Source organism: Miniopterus natalensis, chromosome 5 (genome assembly GCF_054644295.1).
Source record: "Miniopterus natalensis isolate mMinNat1 chromosome 5, mMinNat1.hap1, whole genome shotgun sequence".
NCBI classification, from domain to species: domain Eukaryota; kingdom Metazoa; phylum Chordata; class Mammalia; order Chiroptera; family Miniopteridae; genus Miniopterus; species Miniopterus natalensis.
Window position 1 is genome coordinate 66,486,097 of NC_142085.1, and position 25,853 is coordinate 66,511,949.

Sequence of the window (25,853 nt, forward strand, 5' to 3'; positions counted from 1 at the left end):
TACTATCCTTCTGTTCAATTTCACATTACAAAAATCATGAATTTGATTTATGAACTCAGAATAAAAGTAGATGATTTAACTTCAATGAGTTATAGAACTAATATATTTGAGAATGAGATCATTGTAGATAAAATAAAATAAAAATAGTGTTCACCAGCCCCAATCTCCACTCCCAGTCAAAAAAAAGTGTTGAATAATGATTAGATATTGTATCAACGTCAGAAGCTCTCGTGGACTTCAATTTGATCCAAGGGCTCAGAATTAAAATACATCTTTGTACTTAAGAAAACAAGTCTGTCCACTTTGTTTAAATATATTTGAAAATTTTAAATTATAGTACAAAAAGTTTTTAACATAAGTAATAGTGCCATAATATGTATAATTTTAAAATTAAACTTTTTATCTGAAATAATTGTAGATCAGAATCAATTGTATAAAACAATAAAGTGAGATCCTATGTACCCTTTACCCAGTGTCCCCCAATGGAAACATCCTGCAAAACTATAGTACAGTATCAATATCAGGATACTGAGATTGATGCAGTCAAGGTGTAGAGCAGTTCCGTCACCCAAGAATCCCGCAGGTTGCCTTTTTATGGCCACATCCACTTCCCTGTGATCCCCCTGCCCTTCTCAGTCCCTGGCAACCACCAGTCTGTTTCTCATTTCTATAATTTTGTCATGTCAATAATATTATAGAAATAGAACCATACCGTATATAACCTTTGGGGTTGCCTTTTACCACTCACATCATTCTATGGACATTCATGCAGGGTGTTGCATGTATCGATAGCCCCTTACTTTTCCTGCCGAGTAGTATTGCATGATATGGGTACACCACTATATACCCACCTAAGGACATTGGGTTGTGTCTAGTTTTAGACTATTATGAACAAAGATGCTATAAACATTATGTACATGTTTTTGTGTGAACATGTATTTGTATCTCTGGGATAAATGACCAGGAGTGCAATTGCTGGGTCTTTTTGTAGTTGCGTTTAGTTTTTAAAGGCACCTCCAAACTGTTTTGCAGAGTAGCTACATACAAATGTTTTCCTCTTTCTGCTTTCAAGATTTTTGTCTCTGATTTTCTACAATTTGACTACCATGTACTATCTTGGTGTGAATTTCTTTGGGTTTATCCTGTTCGGACTTCAGTCAACTGAGCTTCCTCCAACATTTTAAATATGTAAGTTTAGGTCTTTTGTCAACTTTAGGAAGTTTTTGTTTCTTCAAGTACTTTTTCAGTACTGCTCTCTCTTTGCTTTCAGGACTGCAGTGATACAAATGTTAGATGTTTTATTATAGTCCCATGGATGCCTGAGGATCTAAGTTCAGCTTTTTTCAATGTACTTTTTTCTTTCTTGTTCATATCCGGTTATTTCTATTGTCCTGTTTTCAAGTTCACTGATTCTTCTGCCTCCTTCATTTGCAGTTTTGTTGTTTTGTTTTGTTTTTTTGTTATTGCATTTTTTTAGTTCTAAATTTTCCATTTGGTTCTTCTTTATATCTTCTATTTCTTTGATTTAACTATTTTGCATTTATTTCAGGCATGTTTGTAACTGTTTGTTAGAGCATTTTTTTGTGATACCTACTTTAATTCTAACATCTACCTACAGATAATTCTAATATCTGTCATCCAGTTCTCTGTGTTAGCTCTCATTTATTTATATTTTCATTCAGGTTGAGAACCCCATCCTTATTGGTATGATGAGTAATTTTAAATTGAAACATGGACATTTGGAGTATTATGTTATGAAACTCTAGATCAAGCCTGGATGTCTAAATTCCCAACGTGGTCTCTGCTGACACTAGGGAGAAGGGCTTTCTCCTTCCTGGCAGGAGTGAAAGTCCAGGCTCCCACCCTGACTTCTCAGACACCACAGCCTGGCCAGGAGGAAAGTCTTGGCTCCCCATTCTTGGCTGCTGTGCTTAAAGAGTGGGCCTACCTTTTTTTCCATGGTGTTGACTGAAGAAAAGCTATTATTGTCATATAATTTTTTGTCTTGCTAAGCTGTCCCTCTCCTGATTCTTTGGCTAGAGAGAGCAGGCATTTGTTGGGCTTTTTTGTCTGTGTCCATTGGCATTTCTGGGTTGTGGGCTTCTTTCGCTCCAAGTCTGATATATATGAGCCAAAAGGAAAATATTGAGCACTCATTCACATGTCCTTTCCTGGGTCCCAAGGTTCCTGGCCAACCTACCTCCTTTCTGTCTTTCAGATTCTTCCTATGTTTGGTACATATATAATATCCAAGGGCTTTAGTTGTACATAGTGGGGGAGTTACGGGAAAGTACATTTATTCCAAGTTCCTGGCAACAGAAGTCCAAATGATAGAATTTAAGACACTAAGGTTGCTACACTTCCAATTACTACGATTGAATCTTTCTAAATACTTACCAACAGACTTCAATTACTTCTTATCTATTAGCTTCTAAGTGAGTTTCTGTAACTTACCATCATAATTTGGTTTGTAGATTTTAAAAAAAGTATTTCAATCTGATTTAGTTATAGAGAGAAAAATATTTCCTTTCAGCTAGTAACGATATCAAGATAATATGTAATTCCCTATCAGGTGAATTAGAAGTGAACAAATCATATTAGATGTATCAAGGTGAAAAGCTGAATAAAAATAAGCACAGTTAGGCTTAGCTCTTCTTTGAATGCCAAAAACTAATACAACCAGAATATTTTGGGTTTTTCAAAGTGGATAATTGTAGGCTTGCCTAGTATAATATCACTGGTAACTTTTATTATTATTCTAGCCATCTTTTAAAAAGAAACAAAATAAAATAATTGTTTCTTAATTCCAGGTACTCAGATCTACTTTGACAACATAAGTCACTGTGCTCTGCTTCAGGCACCATCACGCCCCTTCACGTTGCCCAGGCTCTGCTGCACCAGGCCATTTGCCCCTTCCTGAATAATAATTTACACCTTCCCAGAGCTTTTCTGAGTTCTGTTTGGAAGACGTCCTCTCTTTTCCCCTCTCAAAGTCCTTCCATCTCTTGAGGTTTATCTCCAGCGTGCCAACCTACACCTTACCCTGATAATGATTTTCCAGCTCTTGGGAGAGACAGCACTTTAATTTAGTCTTAAAGGGTGAGTTAGAATTGCTCAAAGGTGCAAGGCTGAGCAGGAAGGGAGGGAGCAGGAGGTGTAGGGCATCCGCATGCTCCATTGGCAGAATGGGTTAACGCGTGAAAGGACAGAGGAGGAAAACCACCTGATACATTTCAGCGCACCACCTACAGCTTACTACTGGCATCAATTTTGAGAATAGGAGTGGTGGGAAATGAGGCTAGAAAGTGAGCTAAGTATAACATTAGGAAGGATTTGTATTCCATGGAAAATATTGTAATTTTTCAGTAATCGCTTAGTAGGCATTCAATGTTTTTGTTTCACACTCTGTAGACATTCAGTTTTATTCCTTCCTTCTGATACTTATCTTAATTTACTTCAAATTATAATTATATGTGTGTCCTTGCGATAAGATTGCAAATTCCTTTAGGATAGGATTGTATCTAAAACAGTAGCTCTCACCAGTGGCAATTTTTCCCCTTAAGGACATATGGCAATGTCCGCTGACATATTTGGTTGTCCCAATTGTCAACTGTCTTGATGGTAAGATGTTACTGGTTAAACATCCTCACACACAAAAATTGCTTAACCGAAAATGTCATTGATGTTGAGATTGAGAAACCCTGGCTTAGCTCATCTTTGCAGCCCAGGTAGCAATTAGCAGAGTTGCACATTATAGGAGGCATTCAGAGTTGTTAGAAATGATTTGAAACCCCTTTTCTATAGGTAAGTTTTATAAATTGCTATGAGGGAGTAAAAATTAAATTAGAAATTTATATGGTGTAGGAAAATTAGAAGATAACAGGGGTTTATGAATCTTGATTAACTGGGGAAACAAATTTTCATTTGTATTTAGAGGAGACCAATTTAAAAGCTAAAGTTCTCTTAATCAGCAAGCTTTTGTAATGAAATGCAGCAGGATTTACTCTTCTATCAAAGGAGCCTCCCCTGATAGTTAAAGAATGCAACGAAATACAATTAAAAGATCACTGGTAAGCAGAATGCAGTTCCTTCCCTGTGTTCTGGGAGAGAAGTGCAGTTAATAATCTAGGATCTTGTGACACCTTAATGAAAAATTTAAACTTTTTGGCCCTGAATCTCACAATTTATCAATGCTGTTTACCTACATCTTTATTCCTGAAGTAATTATACGGTAAGTAAGAATCAAAAGAAAAGTTCGTGATTTTGTTTTAAAAAAATATGCTTTATAGATAATTCAAGTAATAAGTATTTAAAACTGAAGAGACATATTATTGATAAATCTGTAACATTTAGCCATGGATGGTAAGGGCTTCATGTGGAGGAAAGGGAGAAGCTATAGACATACCCAGGGCAGTTAACCAAACCATTGCCTCTTTACCTAGCCACAGTCCTTTCCAAGTACAATGACAGAGAATCAGTGGGACCAGGTCACTAAATGACTAGAGCACATTTATGTGTCCTGGTGGATAAAGATTAAGAAGTGTTAGTATAATCTATTTTTCCAGTACCCATGAAAATGCTCAAATCACCATGTGATTTTGTTTGGTCAAATCAAAGTCTTCACTAAAACCAAATGGGAGACACTGGTTTTTAATAGTACCCTGTACTTGAAAAATAAGTCCCATAAAAACAATGATCCTGATGATTCTATTACATAAGAAAATAGTTCTTACAATTGCTATTTTATTGCCAATAGCAACATATAATTCAAAGAGAAAAATGCTGATCTGATGATTTTTTGAAGATTTTTTTTAAAAGAAAACTAACTCTGCTAATATAACATCAGCGGTATCCTTAGTTAGCTGTCTCTTATGTGTCGTGGTTCAGATGCTACATCTGGGTTTGGAGGGCAGGGGGTACACATGCCCTCTCATCTGGGATCTGAAAACAAGCCCCTGAAGAATATGTTGCATAGTCTTCTCTCCCATCCATTCCTCCCCCCAACCAGGGGCACTACTTTTGTGCCAGGACAGCCCCTGATTCATCCCGTGCCAGTTTTCCTTCAAACAGAAATTACAAATTGTCTCAAATTTCTTTTAACTGGACCCACTTTGTCTCCAAATAGTTCTGTGCTTGTTAAATACCTAAGAGTGTCCTCTCTGACTTAAAATGCTCTACTCACATCTTCCAGAAGGATTCCTGTCATCTAATAAAACAACTTCATTGGGCTTATCAGGCAGGGCAGCCGTGTTTCTCAGCTTCCCAAGACCGCAGCCTTTTCTAGTGTTCCCGCCCCCACACCAAATACTGTCCTGTAGGGAGTGAAGGGGGTCTTACTATATGGTGACGGGAGAAGATATGACTTTGGATGGTGGGCACACAGAGCAATATACAGATCTTATAACATAGAAACCCATACCTGAAACCTATATGTTCATATTAACCATTGTCACCCCAATAAATTTAATAAAAAACAAAACAAATACTGGTCTGTAGGGTCAGGTCTCAGCAAGATCAATGCCTTTCTCAAATGCCGCCATGAATAATCTTCATCTCAGCTCTGAGGACATACTTCTAAAGATTTCCCCAAACTCGATTATTTGGGGTAACAATTTTTCCATTTATCAAGAAGTATATCAGTTTACTTCCTTCTAGCTGTGCTCATAATTTGACTAAATGACTATTATACTGATATGAAGGGTCACAAAATCACTCAGTCTGAGGGGATAGATATCAAAGAACTTTGCTGTGCTCCTGTGCAGCTACCAGTTTCAGTAAGCGAAGACTTGCCTGACCATAGTGACCTTTTGTGGTATGTTTCTGAAAGGACTTTGTGATGTGTATATTCTGAATTCAATGCGCTGTGATACTCATGACTGACAGGTGTCTACTGCAGGGCTCCTCTGTAACATATCATCCTAACTGTACTTGGTATACCCAGTTCCTGTTACAGGTCTAAATAAGAAGTCTTTTTACTTATAAAGTGTTCATGCAACATGCCATGGAATCTCCTTAATATTTTTCCCTGAAAATAATTTTATGATAGTTAGTGACTAATGTAAGTAAATTAGAAGTTGATGGGCACAAATGCAAATGTTATTGCATTAATGAATGGCTATAATTCTTTTTTCTTTTCCTGCACCTAAAATAACTTGCTTTAGATCTCCTGGCAATTAGCAAATCTTACACATAATCGCAGGTCAGAGGGAAATATTTACTTATCAGACAGGTAAGCTTCCTTGAATCAGGAATCCACATGGGTTGAGACGCAGCCTGATGGACCATTCTGGAACACCAGATCTAGTCGTAAACCACCTGCCTTTGAACAGTCGCTCCCCCAGCGAGCTCCAGGTCTGTCGCCTTTGCCTCATGTCTAAAGCGTCTTTGTTTTGTTTCAGCTGGCAGGGTTCATCTACGCCTGTTATGTTGTGAAATGTATAACTGAAGAAGAGGACAGCTGTAAGTATTAAAGCTCTATTCTGTTTCTTTCAAGTTCAAAGCCTCTCCTTTACTGCCTCCTACCTAGCCTTACTAGTTCCCAGACAGTATCTCCCACACATTAGAATAGGCAATAAGCCTTTTGCATCCATAGGGCTAAAGTGTTTTCATAAAAGTGTACAGGATAGTGAAACATTGGGGAAGGATTCATTTTGAAAACATATCTCTTTCTTATTGGAAAGTACTTTTAAGATCTATTCCTCTTACAACAATTCAAGTAGGGAATATAGAGGGGAAACTGGAGGCAGAAGTGATTTTTAAACGTGGTTCACTTGACTGTTCTCTTTTTAGAAACCATTTATTAGTACTGATAGCTAATCAGTTTTACCCAAGACTATAAACCTAAACAGTCAACAATTTGCAATAGTTACTAAAACTCTCACAAAAACTGACTTCAGATTAACTTTTAAAATGTATCTTCAGAAAAGCAATTTTTTATATTTCCTTTTTGTTCCTACACTTTGATTCAAATAGCTAAAACTCTATGCCTCGGTCTCAGCATTGAGTCCTATTGCTTGACCCAGAGTTGACTCGGTGGTGCCCTCCCACAGGCCTCCGAGTGGCTCCACTGTCCTCTGCTCTTCCAAAGCTGGACGGTACAAGGTTTCACTCCTTCCGTGCCTCTGAAGGACCTGAAAGAGGAGGCCTGGAAGAAGTTCCTCCTAGTCTCTCAGCACTGTCATGGCTATTTACCCATGCAGCTATATTTACTCAGGGAAAATCAAAATTGGGAGTCATTCTTTTTGGTTTCCAAAAATATTCATAATGATTGGGGTTTGAGACAGAGGGAAAAAAAGAGGAGAATTCACGGCCCTGTTACGGGATGATTGGAGGAACACAGAGTGCATAGTTTATATTATTTTGTGTGTGAAAGGAAATGATGGCCTTGTTGCTAAAAAGGCATTTGTAAAACACTTTTCAATGCATCAAGTGCTCTGTCAGGCTTTGGAGATTTTAAGATTCGTAAACCACAATGTTTTACCTCTAGGAATTTACCATCTGGTAGGTGAAAGCAAACATGGACAAATAAGTATCATAAAACCCTCTAGAGCGTATAGTAGGGGGAGAGAGGCAAGGGGCCAGGAAATGCTTCATAGGAAAGGACACTCTTGAGCTCGGTCTTGGGAGATGAATAGATGAAAGATGAGTAGGGGAGCCAGCGTGTGAGTGAGAGGGTCCAGGTAAGAGGTGGAGAAGCACCAAGGCATCTCACAGCCGGTCATGGTGGGGGCAGAGAGGCCGGGTTGACGTGGCTGGATCGCATCCTGTACTAGAGATGGGTGTCCAGAGGAGATCAGGAAAGAGAGAAAAGACAGTAGAAAAATGGTATGACAGGGTGAGGAATTTGGGCTTCCTTTTGTATAGCACGATGACAAATCAATTGTATTGTATAAAAACAGAATAATGTAATCAAAATGTAATCACTTTAGAAAAATCACAGTGGTATCAGTGTGGAGGAAAGATGTTGGGGGCAATGAGGCAGGTTAGGGGAAGGGAGACTAGTTAGACACCATGACAATGCCGGAGAGACAGGATGGTGAGGTCTCGCTGAGAACCGTGGTGTCGATGACACATGCTGGGACAAAATGATTAATGGGCTGTGGATGGTGCTGTGTAAGGACAATGAAGGAACTGATAGGTTCCTGGGTTTCGGGTATAAGTGACTGGGTCCATGGAGATGTCACTTGAGGAAAATAGAACGGGAATGTGAAAAGTGGTTCAATTTGAACAGGTTGAGGTGAAGGTGCCTAATGAATATACAAGAGAAGACATCTAGTAAGCACTTGTCTTATGCACAAAAGATGTATTCAAATTAGGAAGGGCAATAGGTTTATGGATTTTAAAATGTGCAGACTCCACAAATTATGTAAGTGCATTCAGTTGTTACCATTCAGTGTTTTTGTGCCAAATCTTTAATGAAAGGAAAGTCTACAGGTTAAATTTGATATGAGAGTTGAGTTCCTTAGACTATAATGATTGATTTCATGTCACAGTGATGCTAGTGCATTTTTAACTTCACAAAATACTGAATACCCAGTGTCCTAGACAGATCATCAGTATCTCTCCAGAATAGTGCCTCCCAGAGGGGATCTCAGAAATGCTGATTCCATAAGATGTACTGCTCAAAAAAGATCCCAAAGCCAAACAAGTCTGACACTGAAAATTTAGAATGCATGGTTACATATTCACGTCTTTGTGACTACTGCAATAAAGAAGTATGTTCCATTTTTCTTACATTTTTCTATATTTTTGTTTTAACCATATTGCCTTGGGTGAGGTATAATGAAGCCAAGCACAGATCAAAGAGAGAAACCACAAATAGTTTTGTGGGTTTATTATACTCATAGTTTCCTGGGGAGAACACTGCATGCCACAGAGGGCCACACAGAAAGCGCCAGGAAGCACCAGGGTAGGTCGCAAGGTGGAGAGAGAGCGGAACTGTGGGCAAGCACCTTTATCGTGGTTTCTTTCCATCTAAAGAATTGAGCAAGGCAGGCTAAGCAGGTTTAGTATTAGCTAGCAAAGTTTGAAAGTGGCACCTTGTGAAATTTGTGTTCAGTGTGACTGTTAGAAAATATGGTTTGGGCTTATCTAAAGTCTCCAGATGTTTTAGGTGAGCTAGGGCTTACCTGGGATCAGCCAGTGGTCATTCTGTATATGTTAAGGCATCAATTTACAAAAATTAAAAGTGTAGTAATATCCCAAACATCTGAAAACAGAATGCTTTTTCATAAGAAATCTTAATATTCTAGAGAATTAGAATTCCAGAAAACACATTTTAGGAAATTCTGCCCTAGATCTAGTTTTGGCCAAAGTTAAACATCTTTTGGAAGATCAGGTTTATCTTTCAAGCATCAAATAAACCATTTTCCAAAAGACTCTAAAATAATGCTTCTGTCTTTATATGTATTAGCTCTTCCTTCATTATTACTCCAACTTCTCAAAGGCAAGTTTTATCATTTTAGTCTTTTTGCTCAGTGGGCAAGATATGAATTACTCGTTTATTTTTATATCCAAGTAGACTGAGGCTTACCTTAGAGTGTCAAGGAACTAAACAGCCTGCAGGAGATGCTCACTGGGGCCAGTCCTCTGTCCAGTTAGGTTCATTTACTTGTGGCCATTCGCACATAAATGGACAGTCACGAGTGTTGGGTACAATACTTTCGGTTGATATTTCCATGAATTATCACAGTTTTGGTCATTTGTCTGTATGTTCATCTCCAGACACTCCTTAGAACACATGACTTCTAATGCTCAAGGGTAAAGAAGTCTCTGTCTAATTTTTGGTGATTATGTCACAAAGGAAATTATTTTGATCCTTTAAAATATTCTGACTTGATGAAAGTCAAGCACGCACACACACACACACACACACACACGCTCTCAGAAAGTGCACCCTGATGTATGGGAAAAGCTTAATGTCTGTGTAATCAGGGAAGAGCTGGATCTCTGTGTCTATTCTCGCCTGCTGTGGATTGGTAATGAAGCATCCTGATAGGAGTGTCGTGCAGGAGGAGGTGCTGGCTACCTGCTGCCTAATTAGTTGAGTTTCCATTCCTCAGAGCCCCTTAAGGAACAGAGGGCAGTTCTGTGCTGAGATAAAGGCCCAATTATGGCAAATGGAAGATTAAAGTATTCTTGGTGTCAGTATGAAGCTGACCAGCCACGTGCTCAGTTTTGACACTTCAGGCCTCAGCAGCAACTGTGGCCAGGGAGCCTCCCAGGCAGAGACCTCTGGGAGCAATGGAGAGGGTCCAGGCTCCAGGGGCACAGACTCAAACTTAGATGCCATGAAATAGCAACAAGTCAGCCTTGAACAAGAGGGAGTGAGATTGCATGTCAAATGCCTGAGAATTTTGTTTACCTTATTTCTCCTTTTAAACAGAATCTCATTTGTTTTTCTAGAGCCCAGTTTGATTAATATTTATGTGGACATTTTAATGCAAAGCTGTTGGTTTTTCCCATGAAAAAGCCTGGACCTTGAAGTTTACATCTCTTACCCTTTGGTTATCTAAGCCAGAGCCGCAGCCTGACAGGCCGGCTGGCTGTGCACACTCACAGGACAGCACTGCCATCTGCTGTGCTTCCCGGGAGACAGCAGCCACCCTGGGAGCAGAGCTGGCAAACAGGAAGGTGGGACACTTCTGTCCCCAGGTATCAGTCACCTGGGGCTGCAATAGCAAAATACAGAAACTGGGTGGCTTCACCAACACAGTTCATAAGGCTAGAAGTCCAAGATCGAGGTGCTGGCAGGTTTGGGTCCTTCTAAAGCCTGCTTCTTTGGCTTACAGATGACCGACTTCTTGCTTTGTCCTCACGTGGACTTCCTTGTCTGTGCGTACATGACTGTGGTGTCTCTTTTTCTTCTTATAAGGACACCGGACCTATTGAATTAGGGCCCCACCCTTATGGCCTCATTTTACATTAATTACCTCTTTAAAGGCTTCATCTCCAAAAACAGTAACATGGGAGGTCAGGCCTTCAGTATATAAATTGGGGGGAACACAACTCAGCTTATAACATTCCATACACACACACACACACACAGACACACACACGCACACCATGTGGCTCCTGGATATTTGAAAATACCTGTGGGGCACAGGGCCAGGCTGGCTTGGCTCACGGGCCCATCAACCGCCTGTGGGTAAGGGGTCCAGGCCGCACGGCTCCGGGCCTCCTGGGCTCCGTGCGCACCACCTGCTGGCAGGAATACACGGTCAGCATCTCCTGCCACGGGCCAGGGTGACCTGCCTTCAGATGAGAAGCTCCTCACCAGGAAAAAGCTTGGACCCCGCTCCAGAGGGTGCGCCTTGACACTTGAACCCTGTTTCAGTGGGGCAACCATCACAGCATATTTTATATATTTGCTCATGAAAAGGCAGCCACATGTCTTAGGGGAAAAGGCATCCTCCAGGAAAGCGGACGCCCCTTGCTGAGCTGGCTTTGTGGCTGGCTCTTCAGTGCACCGTTTGTTGCCAGCCATGCTGAGTTTTCCTTATGACCTCCAGTCTTTTCTATGCCCTCTACTTGTTCTCTTTCACAATAGTCTGTGAAAGAAATAAAATGTTCTGAGATTCCTGGTCCGATGCGCCGGTTATTATACACTATGCAGCTCTTCCCTCACCTAATCCTCAGCTCTGCACCACAGTCAGATGTCTACTTGCAGTGGTAGGACTAAGAATTTACGCCTCTGCTTCATTAGCATTGTTAGATGAAAAATATCACTAATCCATAATAGAAAAAAATCATTATTTGTTTTCTCAAATTTAATTATATTTTCTTATAAACCTTTTGCTTAATGGTTGAGCTAAAGCTAAATATCAGTCCTCTAAAAAAAGGGGGGGAGTCCATTTTTTCTAAGTAGGCACTATCTTTTCTAAAAGAGATCTGATATATTTGCAAGTGTTATTCAATGTTAAAATAATCTGGAGAAAGTTATGGAATGTCACCTTAAAAATATATTTTAGAGGACTTATTTCAGGGAAAATATTGAAAAATGAATTCTAGATGTTTAAACACATAGAGGCACACATGCAGGACCCCACCAACCAAGCACAAGTTCATAAAAACCTGTCCTGAATTCTTCAGAATCACTGGCCTTGGGATAAAAGTCACAATCGATTTATAGAATCTTTCATTTGAAAAGCAAACCACAGGAAATTATTCACTTCTCTGAGGCTAATAATTTTCTGTTATTTGTGTTTGATTTTTCTTCTAAAGCCTGCTGGCTGCGCGTCCGTGTATTGAACTCCATTCTGCATGTTTTGGTCATTTTTCCAGTTTGTCAAGATCACTGAGTTTGGGTGCAATTCTTTGAGCACAATCATGTACTCTCCTACCTGTGAGGGAAGCTGGGGGCGGGGGCAGGGAGGACTACTCCCCCAGTTAAAAATATTTGTTTCTTCCTGTTTATAAAGGAATGTCTGTTGACTGGAGAATGTATAGAAAATACAGATATAAAAAATAGAATGACCCCACAATTTTGAGTTGGTTCTCAGTTAACATTTTCACACATTATATGCCTCCTGGTCTTCCTTCCTTCCTTCCTTCCTTCCTTCCTTCCTTCCTTCCTTCCTTCCTTCCTTCCTTCCTTCCTTCCTTCCTTCCTTCCTTCCTTCCTTCCTTCCTCCCTCCCTCCCTCCCTCCCTCCCTCCCTCCCTCCCTCCCTCCCTCCCTCCCTCCCTCCCTCCCTTCCTTCCTTCCTTCCTTCCTTCCTTCCTTTCTTCCTTCCTTCCTTCCTTCCTCTGTCTACCTGGTTGTTAGGGCCACACCACACATCTGAGCTTGCTTTCTTATTATTTATAAATCACTTTACAAACATAACCCAAGGGGAAGGCAATTAGCAGTTTTAAAAAAAGGTGCCAACTTCTTGGGTGTGGGGTTGACAGGCAGAGTTATGAGGATTATGTGTCTGTTTTACTTTTCAAGTATCATACTCAAGCAGTCAAATGAAAGGGTAGAACATTATTGTTTTATCATCTCTTTATAACATGTGTTTTGGAATTCTGAAGGTGGCTGAGTGAAATAATATTGTCCATATCTGCCAGCCTCCCTCTCAACACGAAACTTGACATTACTTCCCCATCTCCGAACAGAATCTCACATTATCAGAGCCTGGAGCTCCAAACTTTGAATGCTACGAATGTCTAGCCAGGCTCTTCAAAACCTTGGTGGGACAAGGTAGAGGGTGTCACCTTGCTCCGTCTCCAACTCCCCAAAGCACAGAGCTCTGCATTTGTTTAATTTTACAACTTTTTCTTCTGCTTAAGATTTCTTTTGGACTAAGAATACTGCAGGGTTTAAAATGATGGAAAACTATTGCCTATAGCTCTATTTCAGCACCTTAATTTTATAGACCCATAAAGATTAAAAGATGTGCCCATGGTCACTGAGCTTATTTGTGAACTTTTGACACCAACACAGCACATATTGACTCCTTCAGAGTTAGAGAGCATTAGGGGATGCCGCTGGGGACCACACCTCTCTTGGCCACCACTATATCCTCAGTATCTCACGTATCCCCACCCTAGAGCAGGATTCAGTAAGTATCTGGGAAATCAATGGATGAACCATTCACCTCTGCACAAACATTTCCTGGACTGTATGGAAACTGCTAAGGAAATGTGACATTTCCTTAGACCCCAGTTTAGTTAAATGAATAACCAGTTAGAATAAAGCACCTTTTGTCGTTTCCTAAGCAAATAAAAGGAAAAACAAAAGCATGCTGTCATATGTAAAAGACTAAATAAATATTGACCCCGAAACAATGCCTACGTATATATATGCCTCCTGTCAGTCACACCCAAGTTCCTGTCAGTGACATCAGCATTCCCTAGCAGTGAGACCTAACGATTTTTACAGTAAGTCTCCCAAAATTAGCCCTGCTCTTTTTGCAGCCTACTGTTAAATTGCTCCCTCTTGTGGTCACTGAAGAGAAAATACACTGTTACGAGCTTTCATTTTTCAGTTGGGATATTCAGGTCAAAGTGGAGGCTGATTCTTCAACAGTTATTTCTTACTTTGCCCCTTTCTCACGTCTCCTCCATTGTACTACACTGCCTTTTACACACACACACGCGTTCACACATGCCCATCCGCACTATGATTATCTTTAAATAACTCTTATGTTCCCAATTCAAAAATATGAGAGAGAAATCTATTCATTGTCTATCTTTTATTGATTCAAAACAATCAGGACCCTGTTCCTAACTCTAGTGCCTGTGTCATGGAATCAAGCGCAAGGCCCTTGTTTCTAAAGAATCAGTGTTGAGGTGACAATATTCAGATTAGCGAAGGAGGACCTTTAACTGGGGTGTGATAAAGGGGGTGCTTTATTCAGAACGCTCAAGGTATCTAAGAGCAGGTGAATCATATCCAAGTTTTTTAAATCAGCCTCAATTAGAAAAGAAAGCCAGAGAATGTGAAGGGAAGAAGGGGCGACGTTTACAGAAATGATTCCGAGAAAAGCCTTCCCCCTGATCATCCTGCCGCTGCTCCTGAGTCTGCGGCCCGGCCCGCCAGGCTGAGGCTCCTGTACTTGTTCCCTCATCATCTCTGAACCCGCTTTGGTAGTGACGCGAGAAAGCCAGCCGCTGGGTGGCAGGAAAACAGGGTGCTTTTAGCACCAGATGCAGAGACACGTGCTCGCAGACTCAAGCCGCTGTGTCCCTCCGTCCCCACTCGAAAGAACAAATGAGAACTGGACAAAGTGCTGGCACAGGGAACAGAACTCTGGAAGCTCTGGGGAGCGGAGACGGCTGGAAGAAGACCACACGAAGTCCGTCCTGTGATAAGAAACGATGCTGGCAGGGTGCCCACTTCATCACACCCAGTTGTGCTTTCTTTTGGGAAGTGGCAGCTAATGGAAACCGGCGGCTGGCCTTAGCTGTTTCCTTTATAACAGCAGCAGGACTAAAAACACTGCGTCTCTAAGGATGGCCACCAGGGATGTGGGACAGAAACCTGAGCACAGCAGCCTTCCAGGTGGCGCTGAAGGAGCACCTAGGTGAGTGTAGGGGAACCTTCCAGCCTGTGTGACATTTAAATGAGGCTGTTCCAGCCACCGAGAGGAGACTGGCGAGGCCTCTGCTGGGATCCGTTGGCCTTGTGTCGCAGGGAGTGAAGGGGAAACAAACTTGAAGCTCACAGGAGGTGAGGTTTGTTTAAATAATAGAAAGTAATTAGGCTGAAGACAAAAATCAGCGATGGCATTTTATAATTACAATTAATTTAAAGGTTAATTTCCTTTGGTGCTAAAATCTTATTTAAAACATTTACCAGAAAAGGAAATTAGGATGTTACTATCAAGAGGCATAGAGTGCTTCTGGGAATCCACGCCTATTATCACTTGAAATTAGGTTAGGCCCGAAGTGGGAATTTCCATTCATTTCTGTGTAATAATAGCTGGTGGTCAGGGCTCAGAGTCAGCAGGGTTGGCTGGGGTCGGGCAGGGCAAAATTTGCATTTTTGGTTTGTTGGTTTATAGGATTAATTGCAAATGTTTCCAACAAAGGATCCTGAGCCTAGTTTATACATGAACAGTCCTGACACAAAAAGAAAATTGGATATGGATTGCTGCCGTTGTAACTAATGAAGTTGATGTTAAAGGAATTCCCAAGAGCAGAGAGGCGGAAGGAAGCACTCGGTCACACATCCATGCACCTGCCTCACTGAGATAAACTGAATGGGGCGCCAGTATTGCTGTGGGCTCCAAACCTGCCAATCCTACTCCGCTCTCCCAGGCCCCATCTTTTCTATCGCTCTGTTTTCCAGCTGGGAATTGTCGCGTCTCAGGTTTCAATTGCCCTATTCGGCAGACCATTTCCCTGGAAACTTGACTAGGAAAATCAATGCATAATAGTAGCAACACCCGGAGGGAATTAATTCTTCAGTCCTAATTTTCCCACTCACTGTGCCTTTGCGATCTGCTCTTTCTAAATATTTTATTAATACCATTGGTATGTAAACCAATCCCAGCAATATGGAATTGTGCAGAACCAGAGAGCTACGAACAGCATTAGCAATCACCTACTTTAATCCTCTAATTTTACAGCTGAGGAAAGGAATGCTCAAATTGACTTGCTCCAAATCAAACAGTCATTTAGAGGCAGAACTGGGAGCAGAAGTTAAGCTTCTTGATTCTAAGTACATTTTCCACGTCACTTCACTGTGACACTCTAGATAGATTCTTTCAACACCCAGTTCTCGAGAACACTTTCGGGTAGCCTGTGGGTTGGTCGCTAGCTGGAGGCAGGGAACCACAGAGATACTGTCTGCCTTCATGGTGCTTACAGTCCAGCCACAGTTCACACCGGGAATTGCACTGAAGCGTAATGAGAGGTCAGACAAGGAAAGCAGGTGGTGCGGTGGGAATGCACCCAGGGGCACCTGGTCCAGTTAAGAAGACTAGAAATTCTTCCCTGAGGAAGTGACATTTCAAACTAAAACCTAAAAGATAAAGCAGAGGGCTGTGTACAATTCAGCCAAAATAGATGTGCCTTTTTTAAACAGGACTGTATGCCTGATCTCTATTGACCAAATGTACACCATAATTCACACAGGAGTAACAAGTGTTTTTAATGAGCTCGATATAGCAAATCTAGTTTCAACTTTCCTAAATACCAATGAAAAGGTTAGAGCAACTGCTGGACACTCTTTCCTAAAACTGCCACTGTCCTTCTAAAAATGATTAATTTAGGCTCAGGAGCTTGGTGATTTTCCTTTCTGGAGGCTGCAAAATGATGCAAAGATTATGGTAGCAAAAAATTCAAGGCAAGAGTATTTCTCTATTGGATTATTATAGCATGCATGCTCTACTTTTATTTTCCTAATATGCATACATTAATGTGCCCACACCCAATTAGGACCACTGCATCTAAGTGGGCTGTGCATTCTAAATATATTCTGGATGTCAGCTGAGAAACATACCCAATCGTGTCTAACTAGCTCACCTATAGCTTGTAATGACACTCTCAGTTTCAACTGAAAGGCATGTCATATATAATTGAAAGCCATTCTAACAAGCAAGGACAAAACGCTGGTGAGCCTAATCCATCCAAACAGCACGGCACAAAAGGAGCCGGGCAACTACAGGTGCTTAGCGATTTCATCACACCCCGCTCGCTTCTCCGCCTCTATCGAAAGTATTAAAGGTGTCTGGAGGCATAATTTTCTGACTCCGGCTTTACAAACTATTGACCTTCTCAGCTCTTATCCCCCTCATCGGCGCTCATGTCATCCACCCCCTTAATTTCCTTCACCGGGGAGGCCGACTTGGATCACTGTCCCTATGGAGACCGAATGGTTCTTCCCAGTCACCAGTGTGCAGATTCCCTGCCCGCCTGTGGACTCTTTTCTACCACCTTGCTCTCCCGCCGCCCTCCTGGAGGAATTCTTTTATTCTGTATTTAGGGGCTTCCCTCCACTGAAACCTTTGTTTTTCTCACACTCTGGATCTTTCTCGCCTTCATCTAGCTCCAGGATTAGTAATGGCACCGATGCTCTCACTGGCACCCTTGGCTCCCTTTCTTCCTTTCCCCATCCATGCCTGGCGAGGCTCAGGTTCAGATCCCCACTTCTCTCCTGGGCTGCAGCGCATTGCTGGACAGAGCGACTGACTCGGCTGGACGCTCTCTCCTGCTCAGCGACCCCCCCGCCCTCCGCTGCTGACAGTCCCTTCCCGCCTTCCTGCTGAATTGCCAACGGCCTGTCCCCAACCTTTCCAAGCTCCTTAAGCCTAGGACCCAAACCTGAGGAAATCAATGCTATCAAACATAAAATCTTGCCCAGCCGGCATGGCTCAGCGGTTGAGCATTGACCTAGGATCCAGGAGATCGCAGTTTGATTCCTGGTCAGGGCACATGCCCAGGTTGCGGGCTGATCCCCAGTTGGGGGCCTGCAGGAGGCAGCCCATCGATGACTCTCTCACCGTTGATGTTTCTCTCTCTCTCTCTCTCCCTCTCCCTTCCTCTCTCTGAGTCAATAAAGACATAGTTAAATATATATATAATCCTCATTTCACCCCCAGAAATTCAAAAACACTCTATCCCAGCATTTATTCTTTTGTCTCCTTGCAGCCCTGCCCAAATCTGAGAGGAACAGTTAAGCTTCCCCTCTCCAAAGTGGTCCTCCCACCAAGCACTGACCTCATCTCCTCCCGCTCATCCAGGAAGATGAGCTCTCAGTGTCATCAGTCTTGCCCACTCCACTGGATCACTCCTCTCCCCACGGGCGTGCCTAAACCTCACAGACCACAAACCAGCTGGTCCCAGTCCCTCTCTGTGTCCTTTAGGACAACCTACAAGGTGATTTTCAGAAATATTTGAAACATGGACGCTCAGGTCTATGTCGTTTTTAATATAAAATTTTTCCTTTTTTCTACATTGTGTCACACAGGCTACTCCTGTTGCTTGTCAGACCACAGTTAACCGAGCAAGTGGGCATTTAAAGGCTTGCCATGGACCTACACCAGCCTTCCTCAGCTTCTGCTAATGACTTTTACACTTACACCATTCCCTGAAAAACTCTAGTAAATTCTAATGCAAAGTTCTCATTCCCTCAGTAAAGAACCTAAATGTGTATTTAAAAATGAAATTCAAATAATTCTTTGTATAATCTCTTAAAAAAACAGATGAGATCCCAAATCTACCCATAATGTATCTTTAATATACATGCCTCTAAGTATTGCACACACATGATTCTCTCAATAACCCTATGAAATTGGATTTCTTGTATCATCCCCACCTCGTGGAGGAAGAAAGTAAGGCTCAGGTGAATTGTGACCTGCTTATGGGTAAGATGCTGGTAAGAAGTGACAGCGTGAGCTAAGCCAGGTCTTCTGACTCCGAAGCCCTTCATCTTTATGCCACTTCACAGCTGCCCTGTGATGTATCCAGCAGCGGCTTATATTATTAGAAGACTATTCGATAGCAAGATCCCGATCTCAGCAGAAAACCAGCATGTGTCTCACCTAAGGTATCACCCTCACTGAGAACAGGCAGAAATAGAGCAAAAAGACAAAACAGTTCATCAAGTGGAACTTATATTTCAATTTTTATGGAGTTTTTTAGAACCAAAAGCTTAAAGTGATTGCTCAAACTGTCTTTAATTAAAGAAATGTTTTATTTATTATGATACCATTGTAAGGATTGCTTTTCACTTTCATTTTTTAGCATATGTAAATGTGTTACTGAGTTTAAAATATTGAAGATCTGATCCTGACACAGCTATGAGAGAAACATGGAAAATAGGACCCTAAGGCCCTGAGAAAATGTATTTGCCGAACAGGGTTAGGGAGTGAAGCATCGGTAGTGATGCAGGTAATAAGTCTCACTTCATTCACTGTGGCTTCGCCTACCAGAAGCGCTCTATAGCATCACACTTCAGTGGCCTTTCAGGCAACAGCAGCATAAAGCACCCTGTTGTTAGGGTGCTGTTTTCCTAATCAGAAAAAAAATGCTCAGATTCCACTCAGGGATGTTAGCCCAGGCCCAGCACCTCAGGCTCACACAGTAAGCTGAGTTGGCGCCACCAAGTGGGAGGAAGGAGGTTCTTCGGGGCCTATGGCTGGTTATGGCCTAAATTCCTTTTGTAGACTGGAGAGAAGTACCCTTGAAATCCTACCTGCAGAGATAATGGCTGTGCACTCTATTTTCATAGGCCCACACAAATTCTTTTATGTCTTTCTATGTGTTCTCATAAATATTTAGGCTTAGCTTTCTGTGAACTGCCTTTTAAAATTTCCCTTCATGGTCGTTTCCACCTTTGTGTCCAAAAGAGAGAATGTTGACTAGTGGCTTTGTCATTAATAATCAAGGCTCAATTTTATGTTACAACACCCCACTGCCAACAGGTATTTAAAAAGGCCGTTTTAAGTTTGCTGAACTCAATGTTCACGATTAAAAGATTTAAATAAAAGGAAAGCTCACAACAGGGAATATATTTTAGCAAAGAATATTTATTCAAAAAGCATTTTTCTCCTACCTGGTAGTTTGTAAATTCTATTGTTGTTAATGCTATTAAATCATAGTTATTAAACTGATATGGGACTTTGCTAATAAAAAATAATTGGACCTCCCTGTGCCTCCATGGATCAGATGTAAACATACCCATATTGCAGATAGGAAAACTAAGGCAAAACGAAAACTCTGTAGCAATTGCAAAGAAAATTACAACTGTCCTGAGTTGTCTTCATAGGACCCAAAGCAGATTCCTCCAATGAGGCAAAGAATAAGGAAGTAAAAGTTTTATTTTCTCACCTTCTACCCAGTTGTATACCTCTGTTTAGGATGCTATTAAACTGACCAGAAAGAGAGCAGTGTTTTTTCTACCAATTCTCAGTATTTGCAACACTTGACAGCATTCATTAATAAATAATCTTCTCACCCTAGTCATTTTGATGCTAAAGGATATCCTCACCTTTTTCCTTCTACTCTTCTCCCTGTTGGTATCCAAAAAATTTGTTTAATCTCACAGGACCCAGGCAACAACTCACATTCTAGATCTTCCAATAAAAGGTCTTCTCTTTATTATTGTTCAAGGAGGAAACAATATGGAGGAAAGGGTAAAAGTATTCAGTCAAATCCCACTGGAAATGTTATCTGCATCTTCCATACTCTAACCAATTATTTTTTTTTTTTTTTACAGTTCATTCAGTAAATACATATTGGGAGTCTTCCATGAGCCAGACTATGTTCTGGGTTCTGGGGCTGTAGAAAACAGTAGTAAACTGTCCATCTCATGCAGTTACATCGTAGTGGTGGAATCAACAAATAAACAAGTAGATTTACAACATGCCAGGTGAAGATATGTTGCAATTGCAATGAAGCAAAATAAAGCTGAGTGAGGGAGAGAAATTCATGATTTATGGGGGGTAGGAAGAAATCACCTGAAACTAACATAATATTGACTGTCAACTGTAATTGAAAATTTTTAAAAAAATAACAGCAAGTCCCCAATTTGTTGTGCACCGATTACAGTTACATTTCCCTTTTTCCAAGTGTTTTCTGGACCTTGCCATTTATATGTGCCACTTATAAATTAAATACTATGTTTCCAAATGAAGCCAAACACCAACTTATTCCTGACGCTCTTCTTTGTCCTGGGAAAGGCTGCACCATTCTTCTAGCCGACCAACTCCCAAGAGTCAACTTTGAATCTTGCCTTTTGCTTCCTTTCCCTCATATGAAAAACGTTGGCGTGTCCTCTGTTTTCCACCTCTTTCTCCATTTATCTTGTACCCATTGTCGTATTTTCTTTCTAATTCTCCCAATTCTAATTCGGGCCTTTAATAATTCCTCGTCTCTCTCGCTTTCTGATAAGCATCGCAATAGCAGAGACAATACGCCAAGTGGCTGGAAGAAGAGCATCTCTCGGTACCTTGAAAGACATGCTGCAATCAGAGGTGCACGAGACGGGGCTGAGAATATAAATAATTTCTGGGAGGAAGGGCCGCGTAAGGCTTATATGATGTCTGCCCAAGCTGTCAGGCACAGAGGAAATGAACTACGCCTTGAAAGATGCTCGCCCTGTCACCCCTTGAAGAGACATCACAGAAATCAGAGCGTATCTGTCGCTGTCACGGCAGCCAGCACCGGGGGCTTCTGCTTTGTTTATTGTTCACATCCGAATATTCTGAGCATATTAGGCTGGAGTTCGGAAGAAGATGAAGGATACGTTTTCTAGAAAGAACAGAGAAAAGATGCTGGAGACAAAATAACAAAGGGAGACGTCTACGACCAATAGAGGACCAAAGGAAGAACTCGGGAAGTTTCCTGAAATGAACATGGGAAAGGAAAAGCCTAAAGGTTTTAGGTCTAATACCAAATGTGACGCAGAACCTTTGGTAACCTCCCAGGAATGTTTTTGGAATGGGATGAGTAAAAAACAAACATCACTTCTTCAGTTAGTGTGTGGCCCCAAGCAGTCAAATAAATCTATATCTATAAAATGAAGGTAATTATTCCTACCCACGTCACAGTAGTATTGCAAATATAACTGATATTCCCAAAAGGGCTTCAGGAGTTATTAAGTATTTTGCAGTTATTGGGACATTTTTATTTTTAGGAATTAAGGAAATTCCTGATTAATAAAAGGTACTTTTCCCCCCCTAAATAATGCAGAGTTGTGCTCAAAGGCAAACATCTAGATGCCATCACAATTACTTGGAGAAGGACCTGCCTGGTGTTTTGTGACTCCTATTGCTCAGAAAAAAAGTTAACAGCATGCAGTAGCCTCTTTAGAGCCTGAATAAATTGATTATATGAAAGAAACTGAAAACAGACCAAAATGGTGTTAAGGGTGTTCTAAAAATGTAAACTAGTCCCAGTAATTCAGTATTCTGAGAAAGAAAGTAAGTTTATTCTACTTCTGTTCGCCACCCACATGCACCCCGAAGACTTCCAGACCTGACAGAAGCATCATTCTGCAGAAGGAGCGAGGTTCCAAGTTGACTGCACTCATCATCGATGGCCTCAGATGCACCGCTCTGGGCCATGTCGGTAGGAAAAGACTGTATGTGCATGGAGACAGGAGGCATAGATGAACTCTGTACTTTCTGCTCAATTTTGCTGTAGACCTAAAACTGCTCTAAAAAATAAAATGTATTTTGTAAAAAAGGTGTCCCCACTAAACAGACAAATAGACACCATGGACTTTAAGTTGCTTCACACCTTGCTCCAATTTCTATCTGTGACACTTACGATGTTATAAAGAGAACCAGAGTTAGTTCAACCAAGCCAACAGAATTAGATACTAGGAAAAGTATGGCTGTCCCGGGCCACCTAAGTCAGCCTGGATCTCCCCTTCTTTTTCCTCCCCGTCATCTATCTTGTCACCCTTTCTGTTGTTTCTGTCTTTTATTCCCACCACGCAGCTTCTGTGTCCAGGAGGGGAAGAGAGAAAACAGAAGCAAACTTTTTCACAGTACTCACAGTATTTACTGTTCCAGTTACCATTGCTGCCAGATGTAGTGTGTAAAACAACCATTTATTACGCTCGCGGATCCCATGGGTGCAGACTTCAGACAGGGAACACAGGATGGCTTTTCTCTGGTTCATAATGGGAGGGACTTCAGCTGGGAAGACTCCGAGACTGGGCTGACTCAACAGCTGGGGCCCGAATCATTTGGAGGCATCTTTTCTCACGCCTGGGGGTTGATGCTGGCTGGCTGCTGGGGCCTCAGCCAGCCTCTCGGCCAAGATACATATCCATGGGTTCTCCATTGGTCTCTCCATGTGGGCTAGTTGGGGTTTCCTAGTTTGGGCAGATGATTGTGTTCCAAGAGAGAGCATCCCAAAAAAGCAAGAGGGAAGTATGGCATTCTAATGATCTAGCTTGGGAGTCACATAGTGTCCCTCGTAGTGTACTCTATTGGTCAAAGCAGCCACAAAGTTCTACCCAGGGTCAAGAGGAAGGGACATAGACTGAAACCACTGGATGGGAGGTGTGTCAATCATATTATAAGCACATATGGAATAAGAGGTATTGTTTTTGGCATTTGGGAAAAGATAATCTACCCCAATAACTCTTGCTATATTTTATTGTACTTTAAATATCTAGGTATGTATTGCATTTGAATGTTTGGTTTGCTCCACATCTTTATTTGTGTTGTCTATTTCAGGTTATAAGCCACAAGATGGCAGGGACAGACGTGTTAATTTTTATGAGCTCCAACCTAGCACCTTGAACTTCACAATCACAGTATACAGTATTATTCCTAGTGATGTAATTGCTGATAGATATATGCACTTGAGCTATCATTATTTTTTACATGTGTAATGTGTTGCAGAAAACCTCCAAACTAACAAAAAAGACATATAGCATCTTTAAAACTTTTTATTGATTTTAGAGAGAGAGAGAGAGAGGAGAGGAGAGAGAGATTTGTTTTTCCGCATATTTATGCATTTATCGGTTGCTTCTTGTATGTACCATGACCAGAGATTGAACCCACAACCTTAGTGTATCAGGACAATTTTCTAACCAACTTAGCTACCTGACTAGGGCACATACAGCATGTTTATTATGCAAGTGAACTTTGTTAACAACGATTAGATCTTAGTTTGGGAGGAGTACATAAGTTCTTCTTCCAAGTGAATAGCTTGTTGTAAAGCAATAATTGAATATCACAGGTGAGGAGGGGAAATCACTACCTTGAGGAAACTATCTTTTTTCCCTCCACAATGAATCACTTTCATTTTACTAGATTATTAAAAGGTTTATATGACGAATCTGTGAGACCTTGATCGTGAATGTTGACCTCTTCTGAAGAGTTAATTAATGAAGGCAATTGTCCCTTTCAGTTGACTTCATAGGCGGCTTTGACTCTTACGGCTACCAAGGGCCTCAGAAGACGTCTCACTTGCAGCTACAGCCCATGTACATGTAAGTGCTTCACTTGGGAGGTTTTCTTCGGATACTAAAAGGCGGCTTAAGAAAACATGTTTGTGGCACAAAATAGATGGCATGCAGCTTCCCTTCGGTTATATATTTTAGTATTTTCTCGCCTGTTCGTATTGTTTTGACTGAGATCATTCTAACGACATTTTCTTCATAATTGTTCGTAACGTATCAGAAATGCCACATCTAAAGTCACCTTTAGTCTCGTATAAGTATCAGCTACATTGCTAAAAAAAAATCCTATATCATATATTAATTTTTTGAATGATCCGAAAGTTGTATATATTTAAAATGATACAACATTGTAGGTAGTCATGTGCGAGTATATATGAACCATATGTTTTGGGTTTCCCAGGATAGCCTCGGTTTACACGGGTTGTCCTGGTATGATGATTAGCAGCACCCCCATTACTCGTAAAAGTGTTTCATGTGAATGATAAATGAGAGGTTATCATTCTATTTATATACAGTGTTAAAAAATTAAAAACTGAGCAATACTTTATCATTTTTCTGATGTGAAAAGTGAAACTGAAACCAGAATATTAACACTGAAACTTATCAGACGTTAACTCTAGCACTCAAGAGAGCAGATACACAATCAGAGCCTGATTTTTATATCTGTGTTTAGGCAAATTCCCTTGGATAACAACTGATAACAAATTCTATATATCAGCATCAAGTGATATGCTGAATTGCAAGCGAAGATCAAAATAGAAAGTAAGATTCCAATTCATTTCGAAATGTGAGCTTCTCTCTTTGAAGATATGTGTTTGTCGTCCTCGTCCCCCACCATCGAATCATTTTACCTTTTAGTATCATTAGTGTGCAGGATAATAAATGGGTTGTTGGACTGTTTCTCCGGAGAAATTAATATTTTTGCATAACTTTTAAGCTTCTTTTTAAAAAGGGAATGATCTGTGCAGCATGCCTCCATTTCTCTTTGTGTCCCTTGTAGTTCCCTGGAAGCATTTGGTAACACCACTCACAGGACATCCTTTATCAGTTGAGTTATCAGGCAATAGATACGTCATTCACAGCCTTCCCTTGGTAAACAGCACACCACAGGTCCCCTCTTTTACATCCCCACAACCACTGCCCTTATTCTGGCATTCATGATCTTCAGTTTTCTGTTCTCTTTCTTATTTTAGGACCGCTAGCCCATCTTTCATGTGGCCTCCAAATCAATTTTCCTAAAGCACCACTCTGACCATTTCACTTTCCAACCCCAAAACTGTCAATGACTTCCTGTCACCCACTGAACAAAGTCCAAGCTCCTTCCCATAGCCTGAAAGTCTACTCTGATCGGGCCCCAAGGTTTTGTTGAAGCATTCTTTCTTCTCCTCAACCCTTAATAAGTTTTAAGTCCCAACCATATGCAGATGATGCTGGGACACCCTAGGAAATGTCTCCTGAAGCTTATACTGTATTGAGGGCATGAATAGTCTGATATCTCCCCT

The 25,853-nt window shown here is 41.1% G+C and overlaps 1 protein-coding gene across 2 annotated transcripts in view; it reads left to right on the forward strand.

Annotated features, from left to right (window-relative positions):
* NKAIN2 (sodium/potassium transporting ATPase interacting 2) overlaps window positions 1–25,853 on the forward strand; it is a 754,712-nt gene that overhangs the window by 725,939 nt on the left and 2,920 nt on the right. The window contains exons 5-7 of one of the 2 annotated variants that reach the window (XM_016212719.2): window positions 6,399–6,459; window positions 24,300–24,381; window positions 25,025–25,103. In XM_016212719.2, coding sequence (XP_016068205.2) covers window positions 6,399–6,459; window positions 24,300–24,381; window positions 25,025–25,049 — 168 coding nt within the window. In that variant the 3' untranslated portion in view covers window positions 25,050–25,103. Of the gene's footprint in view, window positions 1–6,398; window positions 6,460–24,299; window positions 24,382–25,024; window positions 25,104–25,853 lie in introns of those variants that run through there. The other variant, XM_016212728.2, reaches the window with a different exon arrangement.